This window comes from Carlito syrichta, unplaced genomic scaffold (assembly GCF_000164805.1).
Source record: "Carlito syrichta isolate Samal-C Ts95f unplaced genomic scaffold, Tarsius_syrichta-2.0.1 Scaffold309740, whole genome shotgun sequence".
NCBI classification, from domain to species: domain Eukaryota; kingdom Metazoa; phylum Chordata; class Mammalia; order Primates; family Tarsiidae; genus Carlito; species Carlito syrichta.
Window position 1 is genome coordinate 33,965 of NW_007253836.1, and position 19,681 is coordinate 53,645.

At 39.1% G+C, this 19,681-nt stretch overlaps 1 protein-coding gene across 1 annotated transcript in view; it reads left to right on the plus strand.

The window, feature by feature from the left end:
• The window catches only part of DDX60L (DEAD-box helicase 60 like), a 115,660-nt gene that overhangs the window by 21,783 nt on the left and 74,196 nt on the right, over positions 1 to 19,681 (plus strand). Inside the window, exons 6-10 of the mRNA XM_008067740.2 lie at positions 2,060 to 2,176; positions 3,797 to 3,909; positions 6,645 to 6,804; positions 10,112 to 10,253; positions 11,353 to 11,508. Coding sequence (XP_008065931.1) covers positions 2,060 to 2,176; positions 3,797 to 3,909; positions 6,645 to 6,804; positions 10,112 to 10,253; positions 11,353 to 11,508 — 688 coding nt within the window. The remainder of the gene's footprint in view (positions 1 to 2,059; positions 2,177 to 3,796; positions 3,910 to 6,644; positions 6,805 to 10,111; positions 10,254 to 11,352; positions 11,509 to 19,681) is intronic.

Sequence of the window (19,681 nt, forward strand, 5' to 3'; positions counted from 1 at the left end):
CAAATCATCACTACTGATAAAAGGAATAAGGACTCATTTCACTCAGTTGAATGAGTTAAGGATTCCTTAAAGTGACTTACAGGGAATGTATAGGAGATGAGGGAAAACACTTTTCTTTAAGGGCTGTGGCAATATGGACAGACAGTCGTGGGTTTCTGTATCAGTTCTGTTACCCAGGCTGGAGTGCAGTGGCATGCTCTTGACCCACTGCAGGATGTAACTATAGGGCTTAAGCAAACCTCCCACCTTAGCCTTCTGAGTAGCTGGAACTAGAGGTGCCACCACCATGCCACACAAAAAATTCAATTTTGGGTACAGACAGGGTCCCCATATATTTGCTCAGGCTAGTCTCGACCTCTTGGCCTCAAGCGATCTTCTCACCTCTGCCTCCCAAAGCACTGGGATTGCAGGTGTGAGCCACCATGACTGGCCTTATCATGTGTCCACTGAAGAAGGAGAAGGTCTATGCATTCGAAGAGGAGACTTTCATTTCTCAAAAAGGGCTGCAGGCTGCAGGTGGCCATTCCCACAGAGTGGGAAGCAGGACCCAGAGCTGAAGTTGAGCACATGTACTTCCAGGGATGGGTGAAGGGAACAGAAATGCATGCCAGTGGGAGGGTGGCCAAATATACCTATTCAGCAAGCTATAGGAGGACTCCTGAATACTTAAGAGAGGAGAAACATGCACACGCCCAATTGAGTTTCACACCTCTTCATAGGTCCCTTGGCTGCATTAACATGACATGAGGGTAGAGTCTTGGGCCTCTGATGTCAAAAGGTGAAGCAGAGGCCACTAAGGCCTCACAGTGGATCCTCCTAGCCTGGCCAGAACCATTGCGTGGCTGGTGGTCTCTTATCAGGCCAAAAAGGAGACGCAGTAAGCAGTGGCAGGTTGACATCAGTGTGGAGTCTTTTGAAACAGCTGGTTTTTGTTCTGCCCTCGGGGAGGAAAGCCTAGTGATTATAGAGGGGGTGGGTGTGGCCAGCAGTTTCCCACCTCCCACCCCAATGAGGCAGGAACTCAGTTTTTAACATTCCCTTGGCCAAGAGATGGTCCATTCCATCAGTTGAGGGACTAATACTTTTATTTTAGTTTTCCTATGCTTTTAGATTGGGTATTTGCATTCGTTTTCTTTTATTATTATTATTTATTCATTTATTTATTTTTTGAGTCGAAGTCTCACTCTGTTCCCCAGGCTGGAGTGTAGTGGCACCATTATAGCCATTGCAGCCTCAACTTGCTGGGTTCAGGCGAGCCTTCCGCCTCAGCCTTCCAAGTAGCTGGGACGACAGGCATGCACCATCACCCCCGGCTAATTTATTTGATTTATTGTAGACAGGAGGTTTTTCCATGTTGCCCAGGAACTCCTGGGCACAAGCTATACTCTCACCTCGGCCTCCCAAAGTGCTGAGATTACAGGCATGAGCCACTGTATCTGACTTTTTTTTATTTTATTATTAAAATATTTTCCAGATTTTTCTTTCTTTTAAAGAACTTTAGAATTTATTTTCATATTGGGAAGAGGTACTTCCACCTGTAAAACTCTATTTTTGCTAGAGAGAGACTAGACTGACTCTTAGAAATACAATACTGTTTGGGCTTTTGTTAAAAATAACCTTTTTAAAGAAACTGATGGTTTCATTATGTAAAATTGTTTTCTAATTCATTGTCTGTGGCCATTTCCCTAAAATATGCTATTTTATTCATCCTCTTTGGACTGTTTAAATGAGTCTCTTAATAAATATTGCAGTTGTTTTATAAGTTGGTAATTGTTAAGACTGGTGACAGGTACGTGGTTGGGCTTAGACTATTTTCTCTAATTTTTTGTATTTTTGAAAGCTTCCTAAATACCCAATTTATTATAGTGTAATGTTATTTGGCAGAGGAAATAATGCATGTTTATCAGAGCTTAAGAAAAATTGTCCTAAGGACAAATGAGAGTGATTTTACTTAGTGTACATTGTAACATATGTAGAATTCAAGTATCTCATTCTCTTATAGCTAGGAAACATAGATACTTTACTTAGGATATTTCATATGGTTTTCTTCCTTTTACAGAACTCAACAATGATTCAGAGTTCATATACAAGCCTCATAAAACACTTGGAAGAAAGCAGAATTTCAGCACTAACACCTCACTTTGCAAATTTAAAATGGAATGATATGATGGAAGAGGTACTTTTATTTCCTTAATTAAAGGGTGTCACATAGGTCCTTAACATGTGTATATGATCTGAATCTCAGAATGCCATGGTCTTACTGTGCCTTACATTGATTGCATGATGTATGTAATTATTGTTCATTTCTGGGAGTTATGTTTTAAGACAGACTCTGGCAAACTAGAAATTTGTAGTAGCTAATGCAACAGTAATCTGTTTCTTTGTTTCATAAACTCCAATTGAGGAGAGCTCTAAGATGTCATCTGCCATACAAAAAAGTCAAAATGAGAATTTAATTATAACTGAAATCTAAATTTCTAAATATCTCCTCAAACAATGCTTTATATTACTGTTTATTATGATGGATTTCTAGAGTACTTCTTTTTTTTTTCTTTCTGATTCTGAAATGGTAAAAAGTGATGGCATAAGAAATTTTGGAAAATACTGAAAAGTAATAAGAATATTTATAATTCCACTCCTTGGAATTTTCCCAGCATCTTAATATATATTTGTATGTAGTTGAGGGCATACTGTAATACATTTTTAATATCTCATCATGGTTATTGTATATTTTCTTGTCATTAAGGATGTTTTTATACATGTAATATTGATTTAATTATTTACTCATTTTTTAATAGACAGAGTCTTGCTCTGTCACCCAGGCAGGAGTACAGTGGTATGATTGTAGCTCACTGCAGCCTCAACCTCCTGGGCTCAAGCCATCTCCCTGCTTCAGCCTGTAGCTGGGACTATGGGCACACACCACCACATCCAGCTAACTTAAACCAAATTTTTTTTTTGCAATGACAGAGTCTCACTATATTGCCCAGACTGGTCTCAAACTTCTGGCCTCAGACAATTCTCCCACCTCCCAGAGTGCTGGGATTACTGGCATGGACCACCACACCCGGCCTAAATGCAATGTTTAATGAGTTCATTATATTTTATTAATGCTAAACATTTAAATCACTTCAAAATTTTATCTGTTATAGATGACCTTGTAATGACCGTTTTGGTGTATTAGTCTTTTGTACACATATTGGATTATTATTCCTGTGTGCTAAATTCTTACAAATCCAACACTGGATCATACGACATCAATATATTCAATGATCTTGATGGATATTACCAAAGAGTTTTCCAGGAATTCTGTATCTAACTGTACTTAACATCTTCAATGTATAAGAAAGATGACTCATTACACAATTTTCAATGTTATGTCAGATTATTAAAAATAATTTGATATTTTGATATAGCATGCACTCTAATTACCATTTTAACATGTATTCCTTCTATTGTTAGTAAGATTGAACTAGTTTTATGTTTTTATTAATAATTTACATTTTCTCCCTTGTCAATTGTTTGTTCATGTTTTACTAAATTTTACATATTTTCTTATTGAGTTATTTAATTTTTTGCCTGTTTAGGTTTTCATATTTCTCTGGCATATTGATTATAATTAATTTTCAATTTTCTATCATTAAAATGATTATAAATGTTTAAGCATAAAAATTTAGAGTTCTGCTTAGTCAGCTCTAGACTATCCATTTCCTTTGTCTTCTTCAAGTAAGAGCATTTCTGAGTAAAAATTTTTTTCTACATAATTTGACATCTGAAATATTTTCTTGTTTGACAGGCACGTCAGACCATGTCTCTGCTTCAGCAGCTATGGCCAGAAGGATCAGACATCCGAAGTGTTCTCTGTGTTACCGCATGTTCATTATCCTTGAAGATGTACCATAGCTTCTTAGGAAGAAAAATGAATGCCACCTCTGGGTCGGAAGCTGTCACACACCAGGTGCGACTGGTGTAGCTTTGTTGGGTGGCGTCTGGGCTCTAACTGTTGAAATACTCTGGGCTTCTGGCTACCCTTTTCTTCATGGGGAATTTAGCCCCACTCGTTAATGTATGTGTATTAAACACTAAAAAAAAGGAAAAATATATAGATAAGAAAACATTGAGTCATATAATTTCATTTTTTTTTTTTAAATGCAACATACAGAAAGTTTTGCCTGGTGTTTCACTTAGTGCTTATTCAGCCTAATCTTCTAATGAACAGAGAAAATGAAGGGAAAAAAGGAGGGGACCCGCTGTGCTCCTGTGTGTCCGTCACCTTGTGTACCTGATGCCACGTAATCTTGCAGTGGCTTCTCACTGTGGGTGTCATGACCCTCTTCTGCTCACTTAAGACTTTAAGACTGAAGCTTTGTAAACTTCCTAAAATCACATGGCAAAAGGCAGCCTGGATTTTTACTAGATGGTTGTCTTGAAAGCCTGTGATGGCTCCTTTCCATTAAACTGCTTTTTAGGCCGGGCTTGGTGGCTCAGCCTGCAATCCCAGCACTTTGGGAGGCCGAGGTGAGTGGATTGCCTGAGTCCGCTGATTTCGGACCCACCTGGGCAACTTGGCGAGACCTCGTCTCCACTATGAATCAAAAACTAGCAGGGCGTGGTAGCGCGCGCCTGTAGTTCTAGCTACTTGGAAGGCTGAGGTGGAAGGATCGCCGGAGCCCAGCAGGTCCAGGCTGCTGTGGCCGGGAGCGGGCCCTGCACTCCAGTCTGGGTGACGGAGTGAGACTCCAACTCAAAAAAAAACAAAGCTGCTTTTTAAATGAACGCTTCTATTATTGCTTATTAGCATCACCCAGACTGGAGAGATCCTAAATTTTTAAATATTGTGTTTGGCTCATGGGGACCTTTAAGAATATGCTGAGGAGCGTGGATTTTCCTCCCTAGTACACGTATCCCTACTTGTACATGCCTACGATGTTTGTATGCAGTCTGGTTGTTGGTGTGTTCCAGGCTGAAAAACTGTCCTTAAAGCAAACAAACAACAATGACTGAAGGGAAGGAAGGAAGGAAATAGGAAGAAAGAGAAAGAAAGAAAGAGAAAGAGGGAGGGAAAGAGGGAGATGAGGAGGGAGGGAAGGAAGAGGAAAGAGAAATGTGACTACACAGAGTTCAAAGAATTATATTCTATGGCAAGGCATTGTCAATTTTTAAAATCTATCATGCTTTCACAAAGTATTTGCTTTGTGGCATATGGTATGCCCAAAATAAATATGTTTGAGGAGAGAGAAGAAATAGACATCATTCTGATCAAATGGATCACGCAAACCATGGAAGGCAATCTCAATGTCTCTTTGAAACGACTAGAGGAACTCAAACCTGGGTGTCCAGCTGCCTGCTCAGCATTTCCATTTGGATGTGTAGTGGACATCTCAAATTTAAGGTGTCTGGAACTAAACTCCTCAAAGCCACTCCTTCCTTCCTCACTCTCTCCCATTCCAGTAAATGGCAACTTCAGCCTTCTAGTTGCTCAAGCAAAAGAAGAAGAATAATTAAAAAAAAAAAACAAACACTGTTAGGGAGCACCATGGAGAGTGGGCAACAGCTGTGGGCTTCTTCCTTCTTGCTTCTTTCCTTAATTTAAATTTACCCTCTTTGATTTTATCTTGACTGAGAATACGTATTTATTCACTCAATCAACTAATAATTATTGAATGTCTAATGTGTGCTAACTAGCTGCTTTCAACCTACAAAACTGTGACATGATGAAGATGCTCTACTAATGGGTAATAGTTAGAGCTTACGATGTGTTGGTCGTGTTCTACATGTTTCATGTGTATGATCTCATTTAGTTTTTCCAGAAGCCCCATAGGAAAATATATTGTTACTGCCTTGATTTTTATACATAGGAGAACTGATTGGTACAGTGTTTTGACTGCAGTCACACGGTTTTCAGACCTTGAGTTATTGTGCAAAAGTCTTTTTAATCTAGAAGACATAGCACTACAATGAATTTTGTTGTTTGTTTTGAGTTGGAGTCTTGCCTTGTCACCCAGGCTGGAGTACAGTGGCACTTTCATAGCCACGCCAGCGTTGACCTGCTGGACTCTGGCGATCCTTCCACCTCAGCCTTCCAAGTAGCTGGAACTATAGGTGCGCGCTACCATGCCCGGCTAATTTTTGATTTATTGTAGAGATGAGGTTTTGCCAAGTTGCCCGGGCTGGTCTCGAACCTGCGGTCTCAGGCAATCCATTCGCCTTGGACTCCCAAAGCCCTGGGATTACGGGCTGAGCCACCGAGCCCAGCCACAATACATTTTTTTTTTTAATCCTGGATTTCTCATGCTGAGCATGCCCTAGGTTTGTGGATATTATTCTAATTCTCTGAAATTTTTTGTGGGGCTCTGTTCATGCCCAGACCTCTGGGTCAAGGACTTGGTGTTATTGGTGTTAAAATTCTGCTTCACTGAAAAGCCTAAAACATGCAGGATGTGAACTGCTAAAGCTGGACGTGCCTTCCTCTTACCCCCTTCTGGATAAAGGCGGTTGAGTTTGTGTGTGCAGAGTGGGACTTTCCCTGAAATGTAGATTGAAGACGGAGGCGATGTGTGTCTGTGGCCCCGCCCGTGTGTGTGTGTGCAGCTCCTCACCTGCCGCTGTCCACCACCTCTGACTCACATCCCTTATTGTATGCAGGTGCCTGGTCACCGCCTGGCCCTGGAGGAGGTGGAAGATTTCTGTCGACTGCGTTGTCTCTGTGTGGCTTTTCAGCTCCACTTAGGTCTGCCTCGGAGAGCTCGTTCTCGAGTCATCACGGCCTCTTGGACTAGGGACATCGATCTTTTCTTAAAAATGGTAAACATACTTTACCTACTTTTTGTTTCGACGTGAGAGATAAAAACCATGATCGCCTTTAAAAATAGATTTATATTGGAATGATGCCATGTCTGATTAGCTGGTACATCAATAAGATCCTATTTTCTCTTCTTTTCTTTTCTTTTTTTTTTTTTTTCTGAGTTGGAATCTCACTCTGTCGCCCAGACTGGAGCGCAGTGGCCGCTCCCGGCCACCGCAGCCGCGACCTGCTGGGCTCCGGCGATCCTTCCGCCTCAGCCTTCCAAGTAGCCGGAATTACAGGCATGTGCTACAACGCCCGGCTGATTTTTTGATTTATTATAGAGATGAGGTCTCGCTGCCCAGGCGGGTCTCGAACCCGCGGGCTAGCGCAATCCGCTCACCTCAGCCTCCCAAAGGCGCGGGATTACAGGCTGAGCCACAGAGCCTGATTAAGGTCCTATTTTCAACAGCCTCTATGTTTTGTTGGTGTAATAAAGAACACTACAGGTAATATCTGTTTAATAGAATCATAATGACCTTTCTCTCCTTCCTTTCTTTCTCTGAAGAGACCATGCATTTGTATAATCCACCACAGAAAATTGGTTGACGTTGGATTCTGTTTGTAGAAAAACTCAGGAGACCGATTTTTGAATTTATTTTTTCTGTTTATTATAAAAGTATATTAAAGAAAAATTAAAGATGGAAGAAGGATAGATAATACGCATTCCTAGCCCACTGCTTAAATTAATGCTGTTAACTGCTAATATTTTGGTTTAACTTCTTCCATTCTTTTATTTTAGGACATAGGTCATATATTGTGGTTATTTCGTATGTGGTTACAATCATGCTGTACATACTGCATATGATTTTATTTTAAAGGTGTTTCCACTTCTTGGTTAGAATAATTTTCAAGGCAAGCAACTACTGTGAGTGACTGCATTGCAGTTTACTTCAACACTCCCTTGTTATGAGACCTTAGGATCATTTTCAGGTTCTGTAATCCAAATGCCACTGGCCTTAAATACTTTGAATATATTTCCTGAAATGGGAAAATAGATTATAGACCACAAGGGCACGGACAGCTTAAGGATCTTCATAGATACTGTCATCAAAGGCTTTTTAAAACTGACCTATCGGGCAGGCAGCTCATATGTGTTTATTCAGTGTATATTTACCATGATTAACCATGAGGAGGGAGTGAAGAAAAATGCAAATACATCACTCTACTCTTCTTCCTCCTGGAAGTTCCAGTCTGAATACTTGTAGGAACCAATGTCATGTCAGAAAGGTGCTAGTGGATATGAAGAGGTACTCAAGGATGCTTTGGGAACTGATTATTATTATTATTATAAAGATGTGGGATACAATTCAGGGTTACGTATACAAGCACTGGTCATGCAGGTACCCTTGTTGATGAGGTATGCCCCTCCCTCCCTAGCAGTTTCCCTCAACTGCCAATCCCATCCCCCTCCCCTGACAGTTTCCCACTAAATGGATCAAAGTAAATGTAAAACCTCAAACTATAAAAATCTTAGAAAACACAGGAGACACCCTTATGGAAATTAGAACTGGCAACCAGTTCCTATTCGGAACCCTAAATGCCCGTACCTTAAGAAATAAGATAGACAAATGGGACCTCATCAAATTAACGAGTTTCTGCAAAGCAAAAGAAACCATCAAGAGAACAGGGAGACAGCCCATAGAATGGGAAAAAATATTTGCCAACTGTATATCTGACAAAGACCTAACATCTAGGATCTACAAGGAACTCAAATGTGCCGAAAGGAAAAAAAAAAAACAAACAGCCCCACTAAAAGGTGGGAAACTGATGATCAAAAGCCACCACCCTGCTGGACACAGTGGCTCATACCTATAATCCCAGCATTTTGGGAGGCTAAGGTTGGAGGATGGCCTGAGGGTTTGAGACCAGCCTGGCCAACTTGGCGAGACCTCATCTCTACAATCAATCAATCAATCAACCAACCAACCAATCAATCAATAAAAGCCACGATCCAACTTGGAGGGGCTGGCTTCTCTGAAGAAGCCTAGAGAAGTGGAAAGACTCAGGACCTGGAGGGCAAGTGCTAGCTCCTGAGATACTGAGGGACAAAAGGCTTTCCAGAGAGGACAGAGCACTTGTGAATGCCCCAAGGAGCTGAGGCATGCCCAGCATCACCAGAGATGAGAAAGGATGGTGAAGCTGAAGAGGCGGGTGGAGGAAAATCCATACAGTGCTCTTAGGATTTAGGAACTCGTAACCGTGATGAGAAATTATTGAAGGGTTTCAAGCAGTAGCTCACGTTTTTGTTTAAAAGCACATCCAGTCAATTTCATGTAGACATCAAGGGCAGAGGCGAAGAAACCACCTAGGTGATTACATGGCAAACCTGCTACCATGGGTAAAGTTGGTGGCAATAGGATTAAATAGAGGTGGAGGGTGCAAGCGTTATTTAGGCTTTGGAATGGACAAGGTTGAGTTATTGGATATGAGACAGAGGGGAGAGGAGAGCGTCAAAGATGACTTCCAGACTTCTGGTTTGATTACTGTGTGGATGCTGCCACTGGAGGAAGAACTTTTTGGGGAGAAAAATAATGAGTTTGGGAAATAGTGAGTTTGAATGGTGGCAAGGATACTTCTCAAAGGAAATACCTAACAGGCAGTTTGAAGTGCTCTTTGGGCTGGAAATAAAGGCTTGGGACTTGTGAGCTTGTGGGGGAGACTGGATACAGTCATGTGTTTTTTTGTTTTTTGTTTTTTTCTCCCTGGGAAAGACTACAGTAAAATTAGAAGTGGTTTTGGTTCAGAGACCTGAGGTGTCCCAGAATTTAATGGTCAGTTGGAAGTGTGAGAATTAGAAAAAGGCACTGAAAAGGAGCTGCTAAGATAAATGGTAGAAAAACTAGAATAATATGTTATCTTGGAGGTCTGATGAGCCAGATATTTCAAAAAGGAGGGAGTGATTTAAAGTGTCAAATTCTGTAGCTAATATGTGGATGTGGATAGGAAATTCAATACTTTAATGGCATGAAAATCAAGGCTGATTATTATTATGATTGCTGTTATTAAGAGTTTTTTTGGTAGACGAGGGTTGGAAAATCTATATCTTAATATTCAGCAGTCAGCGGAAGGTTATAAAATATTAATAAAGGTAGTGGAGGCAATTCTCTCCTGGAGTTGATGTTAATTTATCTATAATCTTTGTGGTTTTAATGGCTTTATCATTCTACCCAGAAACATCCCCAACAACATACCTTATGGAGGGCTTACAAGAATATGAAATCATTCTATGATTCTTTACTAATAATGTTTTCTTTTTCTTTTCAGAACAAGTGGTGTGAATATTTCATTTTAAGAAACTTAAATGCTTTTGGAAGCTGGAATCTAAATTTAAATCATATTTCTGACTTATATGATGAGCATTTATTAAAGAATATTGCATTTTACTATGAATCTGAAAGTAATCAAGGTAGTTCTTTAATATGTATTAACATTATATCATTAAATCAGAGTAAACAAATTATATAAAACTCTTGAATTTTCTGGTACATACTATAGTAACATTTTTGTTTCTTGAAAACCTTTGTTTGTATATATACATACTTATTACATATTTTGTCTTTTTTTATGGAACGGTATCCAAAAATGAGTTTGATATTGTGACACAATATTAATAACAATATTTTTCATTTAAATTGATGCATGAATTTTGATGCTTACCATAATTAACACAATCCTTTCGTTATTTTTGAACATTTAAGATTGCTTTACATTTTGTCTAAAAATAAATAAAACCGCATTAAACATTTTGGTACATACAAATTTTGTCTTCCTTTGAATATCTTCTTAGAGTAAATTATCTAGAGTAGCTTAAATAGTTGAAGAATAATGAGGCATTCTTAACCATATTTTTTTCTGAATGAACATCATTGAAGTTTTTTAAACCTCTGGGATTTAATCCCCTTAGGTGAAAAACATTGGAATAAAATCGACTGTATAAAATGTAGCAATTTTTACTAGTTTTAAAAAATTCTCATCCTCTACCTAGTCTATAAATTCTTCAAAAACTTACTTCTTACTTAATTAGATTTAAAAGTTGCAAGCTTATATATGACATGTTTTTCTTCATTACTTTTGAGACTATTTATATATTCATCATTAGCATTCTTTAGTAAGGAACAGGATTAAAACTCTGTGACATTCTTTTATTAACTTTTTTAAAAGATAGGGCCTTGTAATTTTGCCTATGCCAGACTTGAACTCCTGGGGTCAAGTGTTCAGGCATGGACCACTGTGCCTGGCTCTATATTAAATATAAAGAGAAAATGCTTTTTAAAGACTGTTATCATAGTGTGCTTACTAATTTTCATGCAAGTGTACTGTGTAACTCACTCTAAGTTTCAGGATTTGGTAATCTTTCCAGAACTCTGTGAGTTTTGTCCAAGAAGATGACTAAATGTGTGTGTGTGTGTGTGTTTGTGTGTGTGTGTTTGTGTGTGTGCGTGTGTGCGTGCGTGTGTGTGTGTGTATGTGACTTTAAGACTTTAATATTTGTAATTGTTATGCAGAGCCACACTTGAATCTGGGAGATTGCATTACAAAGGATTATGAACACCTGTGGAGTTTTGTGTCACAACTGGTTAAAGAATTTGATGTTGGGAAATCGTTTCCTCTGAGAAGAACAACAAGCTATTTTCTTAGAAAGAGGCAATCGACAAACCAAGGTAATAAATAACAAAATAAATGGAAACAAAAACATGTTTATTCTGAAAAACTTTTAGAAATCCTACTAAAATTCGATTCTTCCAAGTATAAGTAATTTTATTCCACTGTGCTTTCTTATTTACTTCTTGACTGAGGCATAATACTACAACAATGTGCTAAAGTAAAACCATCTGCAGAGTCAAGACTTTACTGCAGCACACAATTTTACACAGATCTATGTATCCATGTGACAGCCACCCAGATCAAGAAATAGAGCATTTGGGGCCCTCAAAAGAGTTTCCTCGTGCCACTTCCCTGTCCCTCCACCCCTACCTCCTTCTGACACTGTTCTGACTTCAATACTCTTTCTTAGTTTTGTCTGTTTTGAACTTAATTTGAGTGAAATCATATAGTATATGTTCTTTTTCTTTTGTGTTTTTTTCCCTCTCAACATAATGTGTGAGAGATTCATACCTGTTGTGGTTACCATTTTGTAAAAACGTTATGGTTGCTGTGACCTATCTCCTTGTACGAACCCTACCACACTCATTTGGAGCATTTTCTGGTTATTGGCTATTATGAGTAAAACTGTTATGAATATTCTTACATACAACTTTAGGCAGGTACATGCATCTATTCATTTTGGGTATATATTTAATGCAGAGGAATGTAACTTTACAAACTACTGCTATTGTCCAAACATTTCTTTTTTTGTAAATTTTTTATTATAAAGATGTGTGGTACATTTCAGGGTTAGGAATACAAACATTGATCATGCAGGTACCCTTGTTGATGAGGTATGCCCCTCCCTCCCCTAGCAGTTTCCCTCAGCTGCCAATCTCACCCCCCTCCCCTGACAGTTTCCCACTGCTGCCAATCCCTTTCTTATAGCATTATAATTGTTCAAGGTCTGTTTATGAGTGAGAACATATGAAACTCTGTTCTTCGTTTCTGTGATAAATCACTGAGCATGACTGACTCCAAATCCATCCAAGTTGCTGCGAAGTCTATATATTTGTCCTTCTTTATAGCTGCATAATATTCCATCATGTATATGTACCACATTTTTTTTTATCCAGTTCAGCTTTGATGGACAACACAGTTGGTTCTATGTTTTTGCTGTTGTGAATAGAGCTGCAACAAACATACGTGTGCAGGTATTTTTGTGGTAGAATGATTTGAATTCCTCCAGGTATATTCCCAGTAGGAGAATTGCTGGGTCATACGGAAGGTAAATTTCTAGTTCTTTCAGGAATCGCCACACTGTCTTCCAAAGAGGCTGCACCAGTTTGCATTCCCACCAGCAGTGTAGAAGCATTCCTTTTTCTCCACATACTCACCAAGATCTGTTGTTGTTTGCTTTATTAATGATGGCCATTCTTACAGGGCTTAGGTGATATCACAGTGTGGTTTTGATTTGCATTTCTCTGATGATGAGTGAGGCTGAGCACTTTTTCATGTGTCTGTTGGTTGCCTGTGTATCTTCTTTTGAGAAGTGTCTGTTTATGTCTTTTGCCCACTCTTTAAAGGGGCTGTTTGTTTTTTTCCTTTTGGCACGTTGGAGTTCCTTGTAGATCCTAGATGTTAGGCCTTTGTCAGATACACAGTTGGTAAATATATTTTCCCATTCTGTGGGCTGTCTCCCTGCTCTCTTGATGGTTTCTTTAGTTTTGCAGAAGCTCGTTAATTTGATGAAATCCCACTTGTCTGTTTCATTTCTGAAGGTTTTGACCTTTAGGGTTCTGAATAGGAATTGGTTTCCAGTTCCAATTTCATAAGGGTGTCTCCTGCATTTTCTAAGATTCTTATAGTTTGAGGTTTTACATTCAGATCTTTGATCCATTTAGAGTTACTTTTTGTGTATGGTGATAGGCAGGGGTCCTGTTTCAATCTTCTGCATGTGGTCAGTCAGTTTTCCCACCACCATTTACTGAATAGGTTCTCCTCTCCCCAGTGGTTGTTGTTGGAGGCTTTGTCAAAGATGTGTTAGTTGAGGAATTGAGGCTTTGCTTCCGGAATCTCCATCCTGTTCCATTAGTCTATGTGCCTGTTCTTGTACCAATACCAGGCTGTTTTGATTACTGTAGCCTTATAGTAAAGTTTGAAGTCTGGAAGTGTGACACCTCCTCCTTTGTTTCTTTTGCTAAGGATTATTTTAGCTATTCGTGGTCATTTATGTTTCCATATGAATTTCTGTATTGTCATATCCAGGTCTGAGAAGAATGATGTTGGTAGCTTAATGGGTATTGCATTGAATCTGTAGGTTGCCTTTGGTAAGATGGATATCTTAACAATGCTGATCTTCCTATCCGTGAGCATGGAATATTTTCCCATTTGTTTGTGTCTTTCTGGATTTCTTTGAGCAGTGTTTTTTAGTTCTCATTGTAAAGGTCTTTTACTTCTCTGGTTAGGAAGATGCCAAGGTATTTCATTTTTGGGGTGGCTATTGTAAATGGGATTGTGCTTTTTATTTGGGTCTCTGCCTGCTTGTTGTTGGTGTAAAGGAATGCAACTGTCTTTTGCACATTTATTTTGTACCCTGAGACTTCCCCAAAGTCCTTTATCAGTGCAAGCAGGCTTTTGACAGATTCACTTGGATTTTCAAGGTATAGGATCATATCATCAGCAAAGAGGGATAACTTGACTTCCTCTTTTCCTATTTGGATACCCCTGATTTCCTTCTCTTGTCTCATTGCCTGAGCTAGGACTTCCAACACAATATTGAACAAGAGAGGTGAGAGTGGGCAGTCTTGTCTTGTTCCAGTTTTCAGGGGAAATGATTCTAGTTTCTGACCATTTAACAATATGTTAGCTGTGAGTTTGTCATAGATGACACTTACTATTTTGAGATATGTTCCTTCTATACCTAGGTGTTTGAGGGTTTTTATCAAGAAGGGATACTGGATTTTATCAAAAGCTTTTTCTGCATCTAATGAGATAATCATGTGGTTCTTGCCTTTACATCTTTTGATGTATTTAATGACATTTATGGTCTTGCAAAGGTTGAACCAGCCCTGTATCCTGGGAATGAAGCCTACTTGGTCATGGTGGATGATTTTTGAGATATATTTTTGGATCCGATTTGCTAGAATCTTGCTGCAGATTTTTGCATCTATGTTCATAAGGTATATCGGCCTGTAGTTCTCTTTCTTTGTTGGATCTTTACCCAGTTTGGGTATCAGTGTGATGTTAGCTTTGTAAAATGATTTGGGGAGAATTCCATCTTTTTCAATTGCCTGAAATACTTTCAGTAGGATTGGTGTCAGCTCCTCCTTGTACATTTTGTAGAATTCTGCTGGAAAGCCATCCTATCCAGGGCTTTTTTTTTTTTTTTTTTTTTTTTTTTTTTTTGTAGATCGTTTTTGTATGACAGAGTCAATTTCCTGGATTGTTATTGGTCTATTTAGTGTCTCCATGTCTTCTTGTTTTAATCTGGGGAGGTTGTGTGATATCAGAAAGTCCTCCATTTCATCTAGGTTATCAAGTTTGTTTCCATGTAGGTGTACATAGTATTCTCTGATAATCTTTTGTATTTCTTCAGGGTCATTTGTGATTTGATCTTTTGTGTTTCTGATTGTGTTTATTTGGGTTTATCTCTTTGTCTTGGTCATTCTGGCTAGGGGCCCATCAATCTTGTTAATTCTTTCAAAGAACCAGTTTTTTGTTTTGTTGATGTTTTCTATGATATTTTTGTCATCTATGTCCCATATTTGGGCTCTTATTTGGTGATTTGGATTCTTCTGCTCAGGTTGGGATTTTGGTGGTCTCCTCTTTCCAGCTCCCTTAGGTGATTTGTTAGCCTCTCCACTTATGATCTTTCCATTTTCTTGATGTGTGCTCGTAGAGACATAAAGTCCCCTCTTAGAACTGTATTCATGGCTTCCCAGTGGTTTTGGTAAGATGTTTCTTCATTTTCATTTGTTTCCAGGAATCTTTTAATTTCTGCTTTGATTTCAGTGTTGACCCAGTAGTTGTTCAGCATCCTGCTATTTAGTATCCATCTCTCTGTGGGCTTTGGGGAAATGTTGTTGGTTTTGATATTTATTTTTATTCCACTGTGGTCTGAGAATGTGCATGGCAAGATTTCAACCTTATGGAATTTGTTTATGCTTGATTTATGGCCAAGAATGTGATTGATCTTGGAGTATGCTCCATGTGGTGATGAGTAGAATGTATATTCTGTGATTGTTGGGTGGAAAAATCTGTAGGTATCCACTAAGTCCATTTGGTCAAGTGTCATGTTTAGGTTCTGGATCTCCTTGTTGATTTTTTGCCTCGATGATCTTTCTAGGCCTGTCAGTGGGGTATTTAAGTCCGCTGCCTTCATAGTGTTAGAGTCAATATCTTTTTTTAGTTTATTTAGTAGTTGTTTTATAAATGCTGGTGCTTCTGTGTTAGGTGCATATATGTTTAGGATGGATATTTCTTGTTGATGGATTGAACCTTTTATCATTATATAGTGTCCTTTTGCATCTTTTTAAATTTTTGATAGCTTAAAGGTTGTGTCCAAACATTTTCTAAGGTGCTTGTTCCAGGTTAAACTCCCACCATCAATGTGGTCATTTCAGAATGGTTTCCAGCCTTGTGAATATTTGTTACTGTCAACCTTTTTATTTTGGCTATTATGATGGGTTTTGGGGTTAGCGCATTGTGGTTTTAATTCATATTTCCTTAGAAGGTTATTAGATGGAAGCACTCTTCATATACTATTGACCATTTGGATATGTTCTTTTGTGATGTACTTGTGTGTGCAAGTCTTTTGCCCATTTATGAAATATAGGTCATTAGTATTTCACAAGTCTGTGTCATCTTGAATTTATTTTTTGTGTATGGTATGAGGGGGCTTATTTCTGAACTCTCTATTCTATTTTATTAGTCTGTTCTTTGAGTCATATTTTTTCTTGAACCAATATTAAAACATTCTCAATTATGGAAGCCCTGTAAGAGACGTTGATTTTGATAGGATATGTTGTCCAACTTGTGTCCTTTTGAAGATTATTTATTCTGGATCCTTTGCATTTTCATTTAAATTTTAGAATTGGCTTATTAATTTTTATAATCTGTCTGGGCACAGTGGTTTAGCCTATAATCCCAGCACTTTGGGTGGCTAAGGCGAGAGGATTGCCTGAACCCACGGGTTTGAGATCAGCCTGGGCAACTTGGTGAGACCTCGTCTCTATAATGAATCACAAAAACTAGACAGGCGTGGTGGCGTGTGTCTGTAGTGCCAGCTCCTTGGAAGGCTGACTCAGAAGAATTGCCTGAGCCCAGCAGGTCAAGGCTGCTGTTGCTGTGAGTGTGCCACTGCACTCTAGCCTGGGCAACAGAGTGAGACTCCCACTCAAAAAAAATTTTTTTTCATAATCTGCTGGCATGTTGATTGTGGTTGTATTGAATCTAAGATCCATTTGAGGAGAGTAGCAGTTACGTTTCTATCAGGTAAAAAGAACCAGTAAGATAAATATATTAAGATATCAATTGTGGTGTATTACCTTAACTGATTATAGGGGGTGGCCAGGTAAGTCCAAAATTGGTAGGGCAGGTCTTAAGGAAAGGCAGGCTGGAATTTTTAGGCATGATCTGAAGCTGCAGTCCACAGGTAAAATTTGCTCTATTTTAGGGAAACCTCAGTTCTGCTAGTATAGTAGGGACTTTGAAATGATTGGATCCAATCCATGCATATTACTTAGAATAATCTTCCTTATGTAAAGTGAATTGATTATAGCCATGAAACACAGCTACAAAACTCTTTCACAACAATATCTAGATTAGCGCTTGATTGAATGACTGGGGAACAATAGTCTAATGAAATTGACACATGAAACTGACCTTCACGGTCCATCCCTTGTCATCTTAGTGTCCATACACCTCTCCATGATCCATATTCATTCTCCAAATAAAGACAACAACAAAATCACGCTTCTGCCTAATATGCTACAACTATCCTCCAGACAACCAAGAACATGTTGACTCTTTTCTCAAAAGAGGATGTGAATCTATTGGCTTCCTTTCACTCCTCTGCTTTGATATCCTGTAACTTAAATGCTGTAACATAAAGCAAACTACTACTAATACACTGTATGTAAACTGATAAGGAAACAAAAATATTTGCTTGATATCGGTACATAGCATTGTAAGGAGCATCCATGACTGTTACACAGTCCTCAGTTCTGCATCTGGTCACATGTCATAGATGGTGCTAGTGACTCCCTTCTTCCATTACCTAGCCCAAAATCTCTTTCCCTTTAACAAGCACCTCAGCTAGTCATGGTTACTTGCCTCATGGGGTCTGTATTTAGTCTCTATGAAGGCCCAGTAGCAAAGCATAAGCTATTTCTCAAAAGAAGAGTTGTTACCCATGGAGGATGATAGGACTTTGCTCCAAAATCCTAAGGCTCTGTGCTTTGATTTACCTATAGGGGCCTGCCAAAGACTTCCCACAGTATCTGTGTCTTTCACGGGCTCTTCAAGCATTGTAATGTCTATCTGATCAGTGGTAGGGCAGCTTATACAAAAGAGTGGATATCTTGCAGACCTTCTCTTGTTCTTGACCTCAATCGAAAGTAGTAACGTTTTGAGTCACTCAATAAGTAGGTCAGAATAGCACACCTAAGTAAGGAGTATGAGCTCTGATAATTAAGTTAGCAAGCTCTTCTTAGAAAAAGTGTTACATACCTCATTACTGAATATCACTGCAGTCATCTTTGAAGCTATGCACCAATGCCAGCGCCTAGTCCGCCTGTCAAAGCAATTTTGGACCTCTTTTTCTAGAATGGTCATCAGAGCAGTCATCATATTACCCTTGATGGCCTGAATGTCATCCAAATGTCTTCTTTTCAGTATTCCTTTATCTTCAGGTAAAGAAAACAGTCACTGGGAGCCAGATCGGGTGGGTAGGGAGGGTGTTTCAATACAGTTATTTGTTTACTGGCTAAAAACTACCTCAAAGACAGTGTGCTGTGTTAGCTGGTACATTGATGTGATGCAAGATCTCCTTTGGGAGCATACTTTTCTCCTGCCAAGATTTTCAGTGAAGATTTTCCTAACTCTTCTTTATCGATGTTTGTTTGGTCTGCTATGCTTCTCACACTCAGCTGACAATTTTGACACTCAATTCGATGAATTTTTGCAGTGTTTTAGCCAGTTCTGTTTGTTACTGGTTGTCCTGACCTCTCTTCATCAGTGATGCTTTCTCTCCCCTCAAAAAAATGTTTAATCCATTTGAACATTGCTGTTTTCTTCATGGCACTATCCTCATATACTTAGAATAACATGCCCCTGATTTCACTTCCACTCTTACCAAGCTTAACAAGAAATTTAACGTTTGTGTGTTGCTCGAATTCAAGCTCTGACATTCTCACAATGGCACACCAAAACATGCAACAACAACAATGCTGAATGCCACTCACAAGTCACTGCGCATGTTGACACGAACCCAGCTGTGAGGCACTCATATACCAAGGTTGTGAAATATTATTAAGTTGTTTGTACAGTGCTGCCAATGTAAGCACACAGTGGCAAGTCTGTGAACTTAATTGTCAAACCTTGAATGCTGCTTCCAAAAGTCAAAGAAGCGTACTAGGCATTGGGCCTCTTTTTCTGTTGTTGTAGGAGGCATCAGATGCAATGATTTACCCTTCATCTTAGAAAGCATATCTTGAAATGCTCCACACCACTAGACCCCTACTAATTTTGCCTAAGAGGAAAGTCCCTAAATTTCTGTTGAATTTATTTCCTACCTTCAACATACACATGTCTCACTGATATGCCAAGTAGTTTCTACTTCTTGCTCGCTGGGTCCAAGCAACATAATATCATCAATGTGATAGACTAGTGGGTTGATTTGTAGAAAGGTAAACATGTTTCCCCAGGAAAATTCCCTGAGGACTAAATTATGACATAGGGCTGGAGAGTTGATAAACCCTTGAGGTAGGGGTACTGGATGTATATTGCTGGTCTTGCCAGCTGAAAGCACACGGCTTTTGGTGGTCTTGTACTAACAGGGATGGAGAAAAATGCCACATCCACAGCTGAACACCAGGTCCCAGGAGATATGTTATTTTTCTTGAACGACGAAACCACATCTGGAACAGCAACCATAGGGTCAAACTGGCAATAACCTGCTGTCCACCTCCAGACTCCATCGGTCTTTCTGCACAAGCCAGTCAAGTTGAACATGGGTGTGATGGAAAT